We start from the raw sequence: 19,101 nt of genomic DNA on the forward strand, positions 1-19,101 counted from the left end.
GTGGAAAAAAAGTTTAAGACCATAAAATGGTAAAACTACTTTCTTCATCCCATAATAGAACATACTTTCTACTTTACATAATAATTAAGAAATTATTAATAGATTGATCAACTTTATTAATTTGCCCTTAATTCATATTAACTAGTCTCCTGAATAAAAAAAATTGCAACGTCGAAATTTGTTAACGTCTAAAAACCATATTAATTATAGGGATAAAATGAAAAAAAAAACTTAATTATTCTGATTTTAGTAAGTGATTAAGTAAAATGAGACATCTATTTTCGGCGAGATATTTTACTCCTATATATGAATGAGACTTGGGACGAACTCTGCACTCGTACATTGTACCAACTACCAAGAGTAATTTAAAGAGAAGAGATATAAAGTGACACCTGAAGTTGTCTCAAATTTTCAAAAAGACACCTTAATTATGCAGACGTCCTATTACCCCTAAATAATTCTGAACAGATTACATCATTTTTTGATAAATTCCAGATTTTAAACGACAAGTGTTATCACACACCAATCATTGAGTGACACGTGTTAGTTTAATTTGAAATATATTTTTTTTTATTTTAAATTTTTCTTTATTTCTCTATCTTACTTTTTGACTTATTTTAATTTTAATTTCATTTCAATTTTTACTTCATCTTCCACCCTTACTTTCAAGCTCCCTCCATTTTCTTTCTTTCTTTCTTCTTCTTCACCTCTCACCCTCACCTAACCTCACCCCCACGTCAAGTTGAGCCCCTCCATTTTCTTTCTCTTTTCTTCTTCTTATTCAGTCAATTTCTTACTTTCCAAAATTATACTATTTACTAGACTTTGAGTTATTGATAACAAAACTAATTATTTTTCTAAGAAAGATCATAATTTCGAAGGTATCATTATTTAATTTATCTGATTTTCAAATAAATTCAAAACTAGAAATGATAATTTTGAAAGCATAAGAATTCTCCGAAGATTAAAAAAATTTAATTGAAATTTGGATAAAAAACTAAATAATGTCTACTAATCATATTGAAATCTAATGATTTTATCAAATGTTCGAAATGTAATGAAATATCTAGATATAATTTTGACTTACTCTCAATAGAATTATACTATTCCACCAATTAGAAATATATGTTTTTCTTAATATAAACTTAATGTATGGATCTTTTAAATAAGCTTTACTCATTCTCATTTATTTCTATTTCTATTTTTTTATCAGACGAAATAGATTTTGTTAATAGTTTTCAGTAGATGTTTTACGTGACTTAAAGATTGATTAGATCGAGATCACATTACCTTTTTTAGCAAGACTTTTGCTATTTGAATCTTTTTCAGAATTAGAATCGATGATTTATCTCTTTAACATCTAATCTTTATTCCTGTAAACTTTACATGTTATTGTGCAGTGTAAACTCTCGAATCGTAGAAACAGATAGCTGATGTTACCTAAATTACTTTGTCAAAGAGTACAAATTCTCAAATTATAATTAACAGATAGCTGATGAAACAAATTAACAAGTATAATAAATTGAATAAAATTACATTAATAGAAGTTGATGTTCATGCGTGACTGTTTTCTATTAAATTAATAACATTTTTTTTTGTAATTTAAATTAAGACAAAATAAATAAATAATATAATAATAAAATTAGTTATCCAAAAAATTATGTGTTTAATGTTGCTAATGATGTGGTCGTGAAATGAAACACTTCTAATTAGAACATTATATAAGTCATAAAAGTTGGATTCATCTTTTTCTTTTGGATTTAACTTTAAATTTTTTTCAATTAAACAGTCTAACTTCTAAATATAAAAATAATGAATCCTGTATCTTGAACTCCTTATTATTTCTCTATTTTATATAATGTTTATTGAAAAAAAAAACACATCAATCATAAATTTGGAAGTGCTATTTTAAGCTCATGCACATAGTAAAACATAATTAAATAAATTGAAATAATGAAAAATTTACCATAAAAGTTCATAAATTTAATTTAAAACATTACTATAATATTTAAAATTATTAGCGCGTTACGAATACTACTAGTTACCTATAAAAGGAGAGAAAGGACAGTTGTAGCATGTAAGGGTTAAATCAAACATCAGTAAACTAAACTTTTCTCCCGAATACTATCTAACTATGTACCGTACTATTCAAACACCAGTAAACTAAAGTTCACGTTGCCAATCAATATTGGCACATGCACATTTTGGAAAGCTAAAGAAATTTGAAAGTTTTCAAACTTGTTTAAGCTTTAGAAAGAAAAATCATTTCTTGTATAATATATATGGATTATTTAAACAAAAAATTATATAAATACACGATTTAAAATATCTCAATTTCTAAAATTCACTAAAATATTAAAGGATTACAAAAACTTCTTCTCGAATACATTTCTATCCCCTCTTAAATACATCCTGAATTTCTGATTCCTCTCAGATATATATTATTTGCAATATATTGGACAAAATCAAGAATATGTCTGAGAGCACTAAAAATTCTGAAATTTCTGTAATCGAAAAACTTTCGGGATATGATATAATTAACTCCCGAATACATGATATTTTTTGTAGACTTGAAAAAAAAAGTAAACAATAATTTTGGTCGGGTGAAGATCCAAAAGGCTGGGCTCTCACATAATTCAGAGGCCCATCATAACACGGTTGGGCCTCTTTCCTCATACAAGCCCACATAAGCTAAGGTATGTCAGTGAAGTCTCTCGTTCTTCTTCTCTCCGATGTTGAGCTCGGAGCTGCGATGGCTTTAAGAAATCGTCAGCTATGGCAGCAAACGAAGATGATTTACAAAGTGACGATGGAGTATTATAGATTCTTCAGTTCGAAACCGAAAGTAGATTTGAGGAAGCTAAGGCCAATGATTCTGAAAAGGATTGAGGATCGGGCGAAAGATTATCCAGTAAAATCCATGGTTCCTGTTGCTGAAGGCGTCTTTAAGGCTCGAACCATACTCTACCATGGAGTTTCCGCATTAATGCAACGTTTCCCAACTTGGGCATGCAAGTAATTTCGTCCCCTTTTCCTTTTTCTTTTTGGAAAAATTAACAAGTTTTGGGCAGAGATTTGTGTTAAAGCTGTTATCTTTATTGAATTAGATCTAAGGGTAGTTTTTTTTATGCGTAATTGTGCGATTTAGAAATTACTCCATGAAGGTACTTTTCTGATTCTATACTTTATAGTTGTGTGATGTTGCATTTTGGAGAGTAAATTTGACTTATCTTCAAAGTTAAACTAGATTACCTTGATTCGATATTTTAAAATGGAAGTTTAGATATTCAAAAAGTATAACGAAAGTACTATCAGTTGCCATCTTTTCTTATCAATGTGATAAAAGTTACATCTTTATATGATAAGGAATACAGTAAAGAAGAAATTTTCAGAGCTTATGTAAGCATTCTTGTTATCATAAATAAGAACAATTGAAAGTGAATTATCATAAATAAGCATTAGGTGGTGGTTGAGCAATGCAACAACAATGTTTGCTCACATCACATCCACAACTTTCATAATGAAAATGATCTCTACAATAGGCCACACAGTCTTCACCAGTTGAACATTCCGATTTATCATACAAATGATTCTGTTTTTCAACCTCCAAAGATTTTACCATTTGGCTGAAAGTACAAAAAACCAAGCAAACCAAAACAAGGAAAATCAATGTACCCTTTGCCATCACAAGTTTGAAGAAAGTGTAAGCAAGGGTTATGGGTATTTTTTCCTATAATAAACTCTTAATGTTATACATGTATTTATACAATATGAAAGATAGCAACATATACATTATTGAAGAATTTGTCGAAAAAATATTATTAGTATCTCAAAAATAATAAGAATTATATCTGCTATTAATTTTGGTCAAAAGAATTTATATATTGTTGAATAATATTATTAGTATCTCAAAAATAATAAGAATTATATCTGCTCTTAATTTTGGTCAAAACAATTAATAATGTATTTCTTAGCATTAATAACAACATTGTCTGCTCTTATTTTTTGTCAAAATGTAACTGATTGCAAGCTTGCCATTAATAGGTTGGGTTTTGGAGATTGTGTGGGTCCTCATGGACATACACAATTTGTCTGCTTCTGAATGAAATAAGTTGGTATAGCCAAATATTAATGAGATGCATTGAACATTATGTAGCATTGTGAGTGTTTAGACACAACATGACATAGTTTCAGCTTATCGTGGACATGACCTTAGACATGAGGTAGTGGACGACAAGGGTTTGGGTAGAAGGTTAGTAGGTAGTGGTGCGCTATCTTGTTATCCGCCTGTACTTGTAGTTGTAGTATTGTTTAGTTTCTTGTCCTTTGATCTCTTCTATTACTATATGATATTCTTGTTCTTCAATTATTGTATAATTTCGCTGTAGTTACTGCTTAGTATGCTTTGGCCTTTGTGATGCTTCACTTCCGTTCATTCTCTTTCTAGACTGCTTTGGACTGCTTTTCTTGAGCTGATGGTTTATCGAAAAAACAATCTCTATATCTGTAAGGTAGGGGTAGGGTTTGCTGACCCTACTCTGTGGCTATATTGAGTATTTTGTTGTAGCTTTTTGAGTGTAAATATGAGTGAAGTAGGTTAAGAAAGAAACAATTAGTTATTGTAGGTTTCTAAAAAGCTTATGTAGCTGGAGAAACAAAATAGTGAAAAGAACCTGGAGAACTGAGTCCATATGAGGCCAAGATTTTGCATTTGACTTGTAAATTCAAAGTTTTTGATTTTTAGTTCATTGGAGACCTGTTTAGTGTAATCTTGCGCTGTTTTGTCAATCAATTTTACTAGTTAAATATGTTATTTTGTTGAAGATTTTAATTTTGAAAGAAGATATCACAAGGTTTGTATGGTGAAAGTATGCGTAGGGATGTATGGTAAGTAACCTGCTTGAATTTGATATATTGATGTTGAAGCAAGAGGTACTTCAAATATTTTCAGGCTTTGGATTTAATAAATTAAAAGGGGGCATTTGAACCTTTAAATAAGTACAAGTGTAAGTGCAAGACAGCACAAAGAGAACGGAGTAAACGCAAGACAACAAGATGGCAAGATAAATGCGAAAAAGGGATTAAATCTATACAACAAGAAAAAGTGAAGGCACTAAGCGAAGTATTGCGATGTCTACAACTGAAGATTTGGTTATACCTGGGGATGCCCATCCCCATGTTTATCACATCTCTTTTTAGTAGAAGTTAGGGAAAGCTGACATGTCCGACTTGTTTCTTCATAATATTTATCTGACAATATTAGCTTTGGAAATTGAGGCACTGGTGTTGAGTGTTGCTCTAATAAGGTCAAGAATTATAATTTATTTAGCAGTTGGATCATCTGTTGTGTAAATGCTTTTATTTGATTTGGCTCTCTTTGGCATCTTTATGTGTGAATTCTAGTTATAAAAAGCCATCATTCGATACAATTGCATTTGGCACAATATTTTTCTTCTTTCAATGGTAGTGAGCGAAAGGTGGTACCTGGGCGATACTTTTTTCTAACCTCCAAAGAGTTATTTTGTTGTAGATACTGTCCAGAAGTATATATTGGTGAGAATGGTCATTTGATACAAACTTGTCACGGTTACCGGCGGCGCGCTAAGAACCAGGCTCATGAGTGGATTAGAGGAAGCTTGAATGATATTCTAGTTCCAGTAGAGGCATTTCATTTGCGAACTATGTTTCAGAATATAATCAATCACCAAGAAAGATTTGATTATGATCGCATCCCAGCAGTTGTGGAACTGTGCTTGCAAGCAGGGGCTATTCCAAGTGAAGAAATTGTATGCGGAAGTAGTTTGCCCTCAAGTGTTCCTTTTCAAGCTGACTCTTTGTCTGGCGATGATTTGATGTTGTTGGGAAGAGAAACCTTGAAGGCATGGGAAGCACTTAGATCTGGAGTTCAGAGGCTATTGTTAGTATATCCAGCAAAGGTCTGTGAACATTGCTCAGAAGTTCATATAGGGCCTTCTGGACATAAGGCTCGTCTTTGTGGTGTATTTAAGTTTGAAAGTTGGCGAGGAAGTCACTTTTGGAAGAAGGCAGAAGTGGATCATTTGGTCCCTTCAAAAACCGTGTGGTACCGCCGACCCCAGGATCCTCCATTACTTCTGGATGACGGGCGGAATTATTATGGGCATGCTCCCGCTGTTGTTGATCTGTGTACTAAGGCTGGTATTATTGCTCCTTCCAAGTACCATTGCATGATGAAACTTGAAGGTCTATCAGCCCCGTCTCTGTGAAAGGAATGATGGGATCTTTTCCTGCTCTTATTAATGCAGTTTAAACAACAACCGCAAGGTGGGTCTAAATTGGTTAATTCTTCTGAAGCCAAACTTACTTTTGTTATTCAGGCAACCCTAAAACTTGGATATAGAATGAAGATTGGGTGGGGTTGTGTTGCGCTCAAAATCGTCTCTAACACCAAAATATTTCATGAGGACAGGAATATCTTGTTGATATTCACAGGAGAATTACTTGTGTAATACTTGAGCAATTCTCATCAATGGAGCATTATATTTGGTTGACTAGGCACTTAAATCCGTCTCTGGGTTCTTCAAGATCCAAATAGAGAAAATCGAAAGGAAGTACATTGATGCAGAAGGAAGAGAAAATGCAGCAGAAAGTGTACTCCTCATGGTCAGGAACACCATTGCTCAGGCAATATAGTTCCCATTGCATAGATTATGCATCATTAAGCATTTTTTAGTTAAATATGCATAAACTTTTTATGAGCGAAAGCAGTTTTAAGTTGATTGTCTCACAACAACTGTTCTTCAAGATAACTTTTGATACTCCTCTCTGCTTTAGTGGAGTGAGGATGAAGCCTAACTAGGCTAAGGAAATTGTCATCCTGTGTCAGATTCCTATACTTCCTGGTGATATGTAACATGATATCTGTAAGCAGGTGATTTGCAGTGAAATCGAAGTGGTGGATCTCTGTTTCGAAGAAACTATCTTTACAGGTTGAGTGTGTCCTCCAAGTGTCCAACGGCTCACATAGTTTAGAGTCATTCTGTAATAGATAGTATCAACCCAGTGTCGTGTCTTTTGAACTCTTGAGATGTTTTAATACTTATAGTAACTTTTGTCGGTATAATGCAATAGGTTTTGTACTGTTAAGTTTTAAGTTGTCAAGTAGGATTGACTGAGCGTACTTTGGCAGCTCCGAATTATGCCATGTTTCAATACTTGTTAAAAAGAAAGTTAAAAAGAAAGTCATATCGCGGGAATTGCTTTCATCACTAATCAGTTCAGTTTCGCTAGTGGGCTTTCTGTCGTTGAGTGACAAATGGGAAATTTATTATCAGCTAAATCTGTTAGGACTAAGGTGGTTGTTTTTCTAACCCAAAGTTATCTGAGCTCTTGATGCCAATTGAAAAGTTTAACCACCATTCATTTAGAGCAAGACTTGTAAAGCCCAAATAACAAAATTTAATATGATAATTGACTGCCTCCTAATATCAACAATTTTCCAATTGTATCTTGAAAGCGTCACATTTTGTATTGAAGTTCCCACTGCATAATTTTGCAGCCAACAAAATGACTGTCTGACATAACCTCATTTGATATTTGTGATATAATTTCTGGTCAATATTCATGTAAAGTTAACTAACTATATTGACCAATACAACAGTGTAACATGAAGAAGATGAAATGCTCCTGCTTTAACTTACATGAGTTGAGTTCTCACAAGTATGCTATTTTTCAGGCAATGCAAATAGCAAGACTCAAGATTGCAGTTCCTGTGAAAACCTTCTTTATAATCCATGGAAATCACCCTCAGAACAAGCAATAAACACAAACAAGAGAAAAAATGCAGGTGGTAGTCGAGATTATGATGGGGACAATCTTCCACATCCAAGTAGGTGACGATGCAACAGTGTTAGATTTGAAGATAGCAATACACAATCAAGAAAATGTTCCAGCTAATCGCATCCTCCTGCTACTCGACATAGGTGATGATCATCTTTTAATGAATGATGATCAAAGACCCCTTAGTGAATACAGTGTCCAAGATGGATCTCGTTTTCAGCTGATCTTTAAACCCTTTGAAACTGAAAAAGACGATGATGATGCTGAACCTGAAAAAGACGATGATGACACTGAAGCTGAAAAAGAAAATGATGATGCTGAAAAAGACGATGATGACACTGAAGCTGAAAAAGACAATGATGATGCTGAAGCTGAAAAAGACGATGCTGCTGCTGCTGCTCATTATGATACTTTTGCTGCTGCTTATGCTGCTCTTGTTGGTAGTCCTCTTCCTGATATTGCTGATCCTGGTGATGACATGAGCAGAGAGGATGAAAGCAATGACAATAGTAGTGATGACAGTGGCAGCACAACTCCTAAAACTCCACATGAAGAGAGTACTGCTGAATCACCCGAGTATATATCAATCTCAGATTAGCTATATGAATGAACTCCTATAGTATCCATTCTGCCTTTTCCAGTCTTATTTCACTCCAAGACTATTCTGTTACAGCAACTAAGTTATGAAGTCTAGAACTACTTCTTAACTATTTTCTTCTTATGTTAACTCAGAAACATGTATTACGTAATTCCGAAAACAGGCCTCATATTGGTATCTGTATCGGGCATCTCCCTTTTTCTAGTATTTTAATGAAAATGATGCTCTCAACACTTCATATTTCACTGTCCACAAAATGTGAATCTACCAACCTAAGATGCATATGTTAAGAGATCATGATAATCGATTAGCAATATCATGATGCAGGTGGTATAAATAATAGTAATACATAATATAGTAAGTCAATTGTACGCGATATAATCAACACCAACCAGCATTTAAGTACCAAACACTAAACTTATTCAGGTGCAACACCCTAAACCACACTAATTGAGTAAAAACTTTTGTTATATATATATATATATATATATATACACATCCATATATAAGTTCTACTTTGAAGTACCTAATCAGGAAATAACCTTTACAAACGCCGGCCAAGTGATTTGTAACTATTGCTCAAACAAATCCATGAAGTCTCATGCCAAACAGCAAGGGACAGTACCAGTTTGTCATAGGATACCACAACACAGGGTTGAAGCTGCATCACAAACTCTAGTGCTAAAAGAAGTTAAGATGCCAAAATACCTAAACTAAATAATAGTCATCTAAAATGTCTATGCATCATAAAAAGAACAATATCAAATAATAGCTATATGACTTTAAATAAGGACGATAACTAAATAGGCTTGTAAGGTGATTATTTCTTTTTGCAAACAGAGTCGTTACTTCAATGCCCTTGCTGCTAGAATCCCGCGGTGCTTCCAGTAGTCACTCAAGAGACAACATGAACCAAAAATATAATACGAAAGCTACATATTAGCAAGTCACTAAATAAGAAAGGAACAAATACTGCAAAATTTTCAAATAGAAGTACTACTGTGGTGAAAGAGATGCAAGTCTGAATGTAGTTGATAAGAAGTTGGTATTACACATTGAGTTCTCAAAAAAGAGGTTGGTATTACACATTGATCCAAAAGGGGAATCAACTGAGCCTACCTGTATGAAAAGACAAATAGCAAGACATAGAATATCACTGGCCTAGATCTCAATCGAAGGACCATTTTTAGCAGCTGCTACTATACTGAACCATCTGGGAATGCATCCAGAGCATCCTGCTTGCCATTGACGTAGTACTCAACAACTGCTTTCATTCTAGGAAATTTGTCCGGGTGATAGTTTACATGAACTATAACTGGTTTCAACTTCTTCAGATTAGCATCTTTTCTTACAGTCTTGAATAGGACCTTGCTATTCATGAACAGGTAGATATCCATTGTTCTCCTGGAAGCATAAAGGCCAATATACCCAGGATGTGATGGAAAAGCCAGCTCTTCATTGAAAACTGCCTGGTCCCAGGAATTTGGCTGAGTAGTAAGCCGATCAGCAACCCGATCTAAGAGCTCGATTGAAGGAATTGTTGGCCGAATATAAAAGAAACCAGAATTATAAACCCATATCCTCATTGTATGTGCATATCGAGCCCAACCCATTGATGGTTCATCAAAAACATCATTATAACCATAAGCTGTCATATTATTGTGACCATCTGACATTGATTCAACATCTGAATCACGATATAAATGATCAAAAGGATTTTGCAAATACACAATATCGACATCAGAAAGGAGGACACCGTAACCAAGCTGCAAAAACTCCCTCAAAATTCGGAACTTCAACCCTGAGACAGCGTGGTTGCCTCCACTTTTTCCAATAAAATCAACATTCTCATCAGGGTCCCTTTTATAAACTGGGACGTCATTTTCCTTGCAGAACTCCACTATAGCATCATCTAAAGCCACGACCAGATAATTGGGAATACCCACTTTTTTAATACTGTTGAACCAAACCTCCAACATGGATTTCACATTTGAATTAGCAAGTGCAACTATGACCTCTTTGCCAACTGCAATCTCTGCCAAGAGCTTTGCTAATCTTGGGTTCACTGACTCATCAGGCATAACAGGAGGGTTAGTTCTCAAACTTTTGACAGTTCCAAAAGGTCCAGCTTTCTGAGGTTGACTCGACACCACCAGTTGCTCCTGTGTACGACCATTTCCCTGCTGAGCCGCCTGAAGCTTTTGATTTAGCTCTCTTACCTGCTTTTGCAACTCTGCATTCTTTTCAGTCAACTTCCTATTTTCAGATTTCATCATGTTTACCCCCTCCGTGGATTCACAGTTGGGCGAGTCAACCTAGGAATCAAATTGAATCTCTAATTAAGGAGCTATAAAAATAATTCAACACTTATCAAGCAACATCCACACGTTATATCCAGTTCTAACATAAAAACGACAACCATAATTAACATTTGTCCTTTTATATATAAATGAAGATATACACATGCAATCTAACAAAGGCTACCAGCTGACTAAATTCCTAATAACTTCATACACGCCACCTAAATGCAATTCAAAGACAGAGTAACAATACAACTCTAAGAAACAACTACATTAATTAACCTCAAGAAAAACAAAACTCCCCTAAGCTCTTACAACAACATACCGACGTAACCAGTGTAATCCCATAATTGAGGTCTGAGAAGGGTAATATGTACATAAACCTTTGCTCTTACTTATTCAGTACAACTACAACAACAACAACACCACACCCAGTGTAATCCTCAATTGGAGACTGCGACGGTAGGATGTATGCTCACCTTGCCCCGTCTTCGCTCTTTCTTAGTCTAGTACAGCAACAACACACCGAATATAATCGCACAAGTGGAGACTGGAAGGGTAGGATGTACGCACACCTTACTACATCTTTGGTCTTACTTAGTCTACTACAACAACAACAACAATATACCCATTGTAACCACGGAAATGGAGTCTGGGAGAGGTACACAGACCTTACACCCCACCACCTTTGCTCTTAGTCTAGTAACCAGACATGTCAATACAAGTAAATAACACAATTCTATCACAACCCCATTATATAAGTAACCCAAATTAACTGAAAACTCACCTGAAGATTAGATTTAGAAACAGGGTGACTTTGAGACCTTGGATCGGGAGAAAAAAATCCATTAGGATACAAGAAAGCAAACACACAACCCAATAAAACTCCGATCGCAATTGCTCCAGCAATTCGAGATCCTCTTATAGATTGACCATACTTCTCCCTACGACCCGCCATTTTCTCTTCACTTTTCAAGACAAAATATCCCTTTTTTTCTCTTTCTTTTTCTATAACATGAAGTAAAGATTACTCAAAACATTAAACAACAAAAAAATTCAAATGGGTCTTCAAGATTTAAGCCCAAGATGCAAAAAAGTTTGGATCTTGGTGATCTTTGATTATTATTATTGAAAATAAATCCAAGTATTTGAAAATTTTTTTTGTATGTAAGAAGTGAGTGAGTCGTCGGAAGGGGGGCTCAGTGGTTAGTGGCACCGTTGTGGTAAGAATATTTTATACAATTTGGGTTTATATTTGGTGTTTTGCGGAGCAGAGTATAGGTGAATTGAATAGTTGTAATATTCTCTGTTTTATAAAAATGGAAAATTATTTTTATCGGAATAACTATTTATAAAATAATTTACTTTTAAGTAAAATAGAGAGTGATTTATCATGTCATGTTATAGTTTTGGGTGTTTTTTTGGTGATCTTCTGGCCTAAGAAGAAGTTGAGTTCGTCTTAGGTACATGCATTGTCCTCTTCCAATAAGTTAATTTAGGAGAATTTTTTTTAAAAAAATTATTTAGTGACATTTAGGGTCACCTCCGTTGAATTATTTGAATTTGAATTACAATTCTAATCAAAAAGTAAAATAAGCTGAAAAAATTACAATATCATGTTGATATTGAATCTATTTACTTAGAAAGTCATTAATATTGATATTTATTTTTGAATTTTGCTCAATAAATAGGTTAAAATAGCATTTTTTTTTTATAAAAAAAGGTTTTTATCGAGGCACCAATGACGAATGCCCTAAAATATTTGGCCAATTACAAGACGTACGTTTAAACAATTTAAAAAATATAAGTAAAAATTAAGTGACGATGTTAAAAAAAAAAGAAATATGTGCATAAATCAACATTTTTTCATCATTCAGTATTTGATTCAAATTCAAGTCAAAGTATTTTAATTTAAGAATAAAATATTTTTAAGTCAAAGATTTCTAATTTAAGATGACTCTCTAATTACGTTGTTATGGAAAATTATTAAATGATTTGCTAAATTTGAGGATTAGGTGGTGGTTTTGATTTTTTTAAATAGATTTCCTTATTCAAAAAGCACATTTAGGTGGTTGCTTCCATTTAGGTCATATTTAATTGCCATATTGACACTTTTTTTAATTAAATATTACAATCTAAAAAGAGAATTATCATATAAATTTTGAAATTCTCTACTTATAAAACTATACGAAGTATATTATTGTATAAATTCTGAAACTATGACTAACTATATTATATGACGCTATCTAAAATTAGGAAGAGCTAGAAATTAAGACCAACTTGTATCAATTATATGTTTAATTATATAATTTAACTATTTGAATTCCTCACTTATAAATCATGTGATAATTATATCGTTTTGACTAATTATATTAGTTTATTAAAGAAAAGTTGTACATATTTTGCCAGTTGTCTTTAGTACTGGCTGCTTTTAGAGTTAGGCAGCCTTCTAGTACTAGTTTTTTTTATATAATTATTATGATCTTTTGATAGTGGAATTTCACATAAATGAAATACTATCAAAGGTCAAACTTAAATTTCCAAAAAATACATAACAATGATAATTTAGTTTCATATGAATGAATATTACTCTCTCAGTTTTAGTTCTTTTCACGTCCATTAAAAAAAGAAATTATAAGGTTATATATTTTATGAAAATATTCCTAGTTGAAAAAAGTAGACTGTTTTTTCCTCTTAAGTATTTTGCATACTTCTTAAATATTTATGTAATAATTAGAGAAAAAAATGTAAGAAACCCAATAAGATGTGGCCTAATGAATAGGGAAGTCATTGAAGTCGATATATTTCCACGTATGGGGCACAGAAAGAGCTAAGTGTACACAGACATTACCCCTTTTACCTCGTAGAGATAAAAGAAACTGTTGGCGAAAGAAACTCAGAAGGTTGACACAAATTAAAATTCCAATAAAGAATGAAGATATATGCTGTAAGTTTCGTATAGCCTTAATGGCAATTCCAAAATGTACAAAAATATTACCAGTAAATTGCCAAAAGAACAATATATACATGTGGAAAAACACTTAAATGGCTACGCATGAACTCATCCATTCTGCATCAAGCACCAAAACTGACTGCCATGCCAAGCCAAGCAATTTGAATTTCACAAAGACCGAAACTGTTAGTCGATATAGGTATACAACAATCTAAGTTGCGCAGAATCTTCACTTACGTTGCTGAAGCAGTGTCAGATTCTTCAAAAGTACACTACATATGGAGAATCCAACACGCACACTACACATTTTTGAAGAGTCTTAGCAACATAGTATAAAATCTCTCTAACTAAATCTTCAAGCTGTTGGAGTTTTCCTGCATACAACAGAAAGTAAAAGCATCAGGTTCCTTCTTGTTTGAGAGTTTTGAAGCTGCACACAAGTAACATATAGCAAAAGATCAGCTTCTAACATTTTGGAAGTTGAGTACCTGTTCATTGTGCAAGCGGATTCAGAAGGTAATCAGAAAGTGAGTTTCTCCTGTCATAGAAAAATTAAAATAAGTACGCAGTGGCGAAGAACATGTGCCATCTACCGGTTGAAAGCAATACTCTGCACAAAGTTTGACAAAACACTAGACAAAGAGCTATTTTCATTCTTCTGCACAGATAACATACAGTGTGCACTACTAAACAACTATCTCCTTTTTCAATCAACAAATTCTTCCCAGGATTGAACTCCGAGGCTATAGTGAAAAGATAAGACTGAGATACTTGTGTTTCTGGCAGGAAAATGAACCGAGCAAATAATGAACATAATGAGTTGACATGTCAGTTGGTCAGAGTATAGTTTCCTCGTACATTTTTGTCACTGCTTATGTAAGACACCACCACTGTTACGTCGTCCAACTTCCCACCATAGAAACGGATGCCAGCATCTTGGGCTGCAGCAGAGAAAGGGGATTGCCTGTTTTTGTCGAGTGCTCTTTCCCGAGCCAATGCAGCTATCTTCTGAGCTACAACCTGAGGTGGTAAGTGAGCTCTCCTAGCGTGCACCACTACTGCAGTTATATCGCTGGTATACAAATTGTCAAACAACCCATCAGTTCCAGCAATGATGACATCTCCTGGAGCAACAGGTATTTTAAACACCTGCACCAGAAGCCAACCATTCAGTTTTATAGAGATAGACTACAGATCGACTGAATGGGAGAAAGAAAAATTCAAGCGACAGTCATAAGTCAACAACAACCCACATTTATAGTTGACAGAATATTAAACTAGGTATAAACACAGGACAGTATTAGGTCAGATTGCAAAATACTGTCAGTCAGATCATCCAAAATTTAGGTCATCTAAGAGCACGTTAGTTCATCCAAGAAACAAAGGAGAGAGTGAGAAGGGTATTAACATAAGTTGATTAAAAAGAATGACAATGTTCCAGAGTGTGAAAGCACCTCTCCAGATTCGGCTCAATGAAGAAAATGAAAAATTTTATTTTCATAAGGTGTAATGAGGAAAATGAAAGATGAATTAAGATTGAGATACAAACAGGATTTTTCAACAATTATTTGATGATCACTATTTATCATAAACCAATCCCCAGTTCACAATTTTTATTTTTCTTATCATTGAAAAAATTCTTTAATTGTACGATTTAGATATTTCGCATTTCTTGAAAATGTGATTTGATTGATTGTGATTTGTCTCAATAACCATTTGTTCGAGTTGTAACTTGTCTACTAGGACAGATTATGGAAAGCAAGAACTGACCTCCCCCGAAGTTGGTGAATCACCGCCAGTACCACCACTCTCCAGCTGATATGTAAAATTGAAATCATGCTGCTGCACAGGGGATTTTAGAACAGTACATCCATCTCTAATCACCATAAATCCGCTATCTCCTAAGTTAATGGCATGGAGACCCTGAGAAGATAGAAAAATGATAAATTTAGCATACATAAAGATATAAACTTCTAAATAGCTTAACATCTTTTTAAGTTCTTCGCCATTTTACTCGCTAAACTACTTCTCCATACCTAATTCTGGTTGTAAACAATGGCTAATAGGTCCAAAAGTTTTTTGTCTAAAAGAAACTTAATTATTAATGGACATCTCAGCATCTAACTGAACCAACTAAAAACCGTTTAGTCTTATATCTGAACTCCATCATGCTACTCTTGTGTCCCAGAAAGGCAGTGTCACTTTTATCTTTGGTCCATCTGAAAGTAGTATCCACATTCCTGAAAGGGAAGGTTTTATCACATGTATAGAGCTCAAAAAGTTATCATGGATGGACCCATGTGTTTCCTCAATAAAATTTTCTTGCTTCTATTTCAGAAACCCCAACATGTTCCACTAACAAATAAGTACCAGATAACTCCAATCCACAACCATTCTCTTAATAACATTCCGGTGCTGAAGCACAAGTAGTCAAGTACTAAATATTAAATTGGGAAATCATTTCTCTCGTAATGCATCTAAGGCCAAGAATAGTAGATAGAGAATTACTTATATACCTGATCTGTAAGGGCAATAATGCAGGCAGTTGAGGACCCTTTGGCTCTTGTGAGTGTATAAGCTTTCTCCAGGACCCTGGCTGGATCTACTGAACCTTTTGGTTCCTCGCGGATTGCCATTACTGCGTTTGCCATCAGTTCTCGAGAGTATTCTCCAGCATCAACACCAACATCAGCCCATCCACCAACACCATCAGCTATGCCAATTACTTGTTCATCAATGCAAATAAAATGAGCATCCTCTCCACCTTTTTCTTCTTTATCAGGGTGAGGCAGGTAAGACGATCCTGAATCAAGCTTCAGGCTTCTGTCAATATGGATTTTCCTGAAATATGACAGTAGAACCCAATTACTAAGTACAAATTCGTAGAACTCCAAAGCTGACACCTCAATAGCATGCTCTCATTTAGTGATAGTTCTGTGGTGCTACATATAAATTGGCAGTACGTGAAGCAACAAATTAGCATCTACACACTCAGCAATGGAAGTAATAGACGTAGAAATAAGCTTAAGAAAAGACAACGAGATGTGAAGGATTCTAGTGTCTGTCCAGTAAAAAAAAGTCAACTTGAGAAACTTCAGGATGAAACCTTAAATCCCATAGCAAAGTTGAGAGACATACTGTTCAGAAGAATTTGCTGAACTTGCACGTTGTACCTCACGCAGAGAGTTATCAAAGGACACATCAGGAGCAGCACCAGCAGAGATACATGCAGCTGAAGAACTGTGAAAACCCTTGAGCCCAAATGTACAAGGAATAGCACTGATCCCAGAAATATTCTTTCTTTGATTAACTATAATCAAATTTGTCTGTGCTGCAGCAAAAGCTCCAGACCTTACAAACACATGCAGGTCAGACAATCTTGCAGATGGCACAGAACAGAAGGACTTCCCCAACAACAACCGCTCTTCAGAAAAAATCTCCACCAATTGAAGCCCCCTTTCTTGCCCAGAAATGGATTTCCTAATTCCCTGCCTCAATGCACCACCTACTCTAAAAAGATAATTACTAGGCATATTGGTTTATCAACTACAACAAATTTGCTCGCACTCGTTTATAAGAGAAACACAACCAGTATCACAGAACACAGGAAATATCAGTACTCCCAGAACGTCTGTTAATACGCATCAATTTGGTCTTCGCTTGAAAACAACATAACCACCTGCAGAACAGGGTAACCAATATTAGGAGGAACAAGTAACAAAAATATAGTAGAGGATATAGGTAGGACATTGTTATATCCACTATATTTCATGTCAAACAATGGTTGCTTACAGTACCATCTTAATAAGCAAAAAACTCAAGAATTCTCTAAGAAACAAAGTGTGAGCACATCTATCTCGGCCTTGATGGGTAGTTACCCAAAATCCATGCTTGTGAACCATCCCGGCTCAAGACCAGAATTACTAAAAAATAATTTCAAACTAAAACCACATGAAAAAACTAGTCCATTATCTGCACCAAAAAGACATATAGTTGACTAGAAGCCTAGAACCCATAGAAGTGGGAAAATAAAATAAATGCCTAAGCTTGTCACTCAATCGGCCATCCTCATTGAAAAGCAAACATACACAATAATACAACAACAACACCAACATACTCAATGTAGTCCCGCAAAGTGAGGTCTGGGAAAGACATACACACACCTGACCTCTACCTCAGAGAAGGTTGTTTCCAATAGAAACTCAGCTCAAAATAAAAACAGCCAACAGAAATAACAGAACAGATAGTAGCAGAGCAATACTACACCAAAATAATACTGTAATCAACTACATGAAACTAACATATAATAACAGAAATCGAAGAAATAAACACAATACCTTATAAAGAATCAAAGCACAGAATATGATACCTCATATCAAAGCTCCAAACAGACTAAAGGAAAGATAATTTTATTCAGAATCTCATAAATCTCCACAATTTTCCGTTACAGGAAACATAGCCGTAACGTCCCTATCTGTAGGAAATCTAGTTTGACTAAAAAAAGCCTAGACATATCATTTCCTAAAGGAATCTGATTATAAATTCCATTCAAACAATTTAGGTCTCTTAAACAATAAAGGGGTTTCACAACAGAACATTTTCAGTGATTCGAGCTTATGAAGAATCACAAGAACTCAAAACATCAAAGCCCTTTAATTATAAAAATAGAAAATTTATTCCTGTTTGAATATCAAATCCCAAATTTCTAATTCTAAACAGTTAAGATTTCTTATTCGACTTCGAACAAACATTCAATAACAAAAACACCCAAAAACAAAAGAAAACAATAAAAGGGGTTTCAAGATAGCACCTTTTCAATCCAAATCACCCAGAAAAAAAAATTTGGAAGCCACAATACTACAAAACAAAACAATAAAAAGGGTTTCAAGAATGCACCTTTTCAATCCAAAAAAAATCAAAAAAAAATCAAAAAAATTCAAATCTTCTTCAAATAAGTTCTGTTGAGTTGGAGCTCAAATGTTCAACTCAAAAAACTTTTCATTTCACCAACAAAACCCTATATATACCCAATGGAAACTTCTGACTTTGTCTACCAAATTTGAAAAAATTGAGAAAAATTGGAAATCCTTTTATATTTGTGGTGTCATTAATAATAACCATTGATTATGAAAATAATATGGCAAGATAAAAGGAAATGTAAATATGACGATTTCAGTCCTCGCACATTTCTCGAATCTGTTAATTGATGCTCAACCAGTCATTGAATATGGAGGGTATTTTGGTCATTTTCAATATGAATACAAAAATGAACATCTTAAAGTTAATATTTTATATGGGAACCGACTATAATTGCTTGATTCGTCCAATACGGAAAGGTACTGCCACCAATCTCGTTTGGTAAATAATTTTTAATTACAAATTTATTAAAATAATAATAAATTTAATTTATTTATTTTGTAATTGTAACATTA

General features: G+C 34.1%; 3 protein-coding genes across 6 annotated transcripts; 1 reads left to right on the forward strand and 2 right to left on the reverse strand.

Annotated features, from left to right (window-relative positions):
* The first annotated feature begins 2,658 nt into the window (after nt 1-2,658).
* On the forward strand, nt 2,659-6,378 carry LOC107015724 (APO protein 4, mitochondrial). The gene is made up of 2 exons (XM_015216100.2): nt 2,659-3,015; nt 5,531-6,378. Exons 1-2 carry the CDS (start codon nt 2,699-2,701, stop codon nt 6,243-6,245), a joined length of 1,032 nt encoding a protein of 343 aa, XP_015071586.1. The 5' UTR covers nt 2,659-2,698; the 3' UTR covers nt 6,246-6,378.
* Nucleotides 6,379-9,386: 3,008 nt separating this feature from the next.
* Nucleotides 9,387-12,026, reverse strand: LOC107015600 (arabinosyltransferase RRA3-like). Its single transcript, XM_015215922.2, has 2 exons — nt 11,504-12,026; nt 9,387-10,731 (listed from the first exon to the last, which is right to left on the reverse strand). Exons 1-2 carry the CDS (start codon nt 11,672-11,674, stop codon nt 9,616-9,618), a joined length of 1,287 nt encoding a protein of 428 aa, XP_015071408.1. The 5' UTR covers nt 11,675-12,026; the 3' UTR covers nt 9,387-9,615.
* Nucleotides 12,027-13,620: 1,594 nt separating this feature from the next.
* On the reverse strand, nt 13,621-18,779 carry LOC107015684 (probable protein phosphatase 2C 55). Of its 4 annotated transcripts, XM_015216027.2 has the most exons (7): nt 18,566-18,779; nt 16,808-17,348; nt 16,186-16,510; nt 15,440-15,592; nt 14,528-14,818; nt 14,158-14,207; nt 13,621-14,043 (listed from the first exon to the last, which is right to left on the reverse strand). In XM_015216027.2, the coding sequence occupies exons 2-6, from the start codon at nt 17,200-17,202 to the stop codon at nt 14,190-14,192; spliced, it is 1,182 nt and encodes a 393-aa protein (XP_015071513.1). In that variant the 5' UTR covers nt 17,203-17,348; nt 18,566-18,779; the 3' UTR covers nt 13,621-14,043; nt 14,158-14,189. The 4 variants fall into 4 exon arrangements, with proteins under 4 accessions (XP_015071513.1, XP_015071509.1, XP_015071510.1 ...); XM_015216023.2 differs by lacking the exons at nt 13,621-14,043; nt 14,158-14,207 and having other exon boundaries at nt 14,260-14,818; XM_015216024.2 differs by lacking the exons at nt 13,621-14,043; nt 14,158-14,207; nt 18,566-18,779 and adding an exon at nt 18,480-18,499 and having other exon boundaries at nt 14,260-14,818.
* Nucleotides 18,780-19,101: the final 322 nt, after the last annotated feature.

Source organism: Solanum pennellii, chromosome 4 (genome assembly GCF_001406875.1).
Source record: "Solanum pennellii chromosome 4, SPENNV200".
Classification (NCBI taxonomy): domain Eukaryota; kingdom Viridiplantae; phylum Streptophyta; class Magnoliopsida; order Solanales; family Solanaceae; genus Solanum; species Solanum pennellii.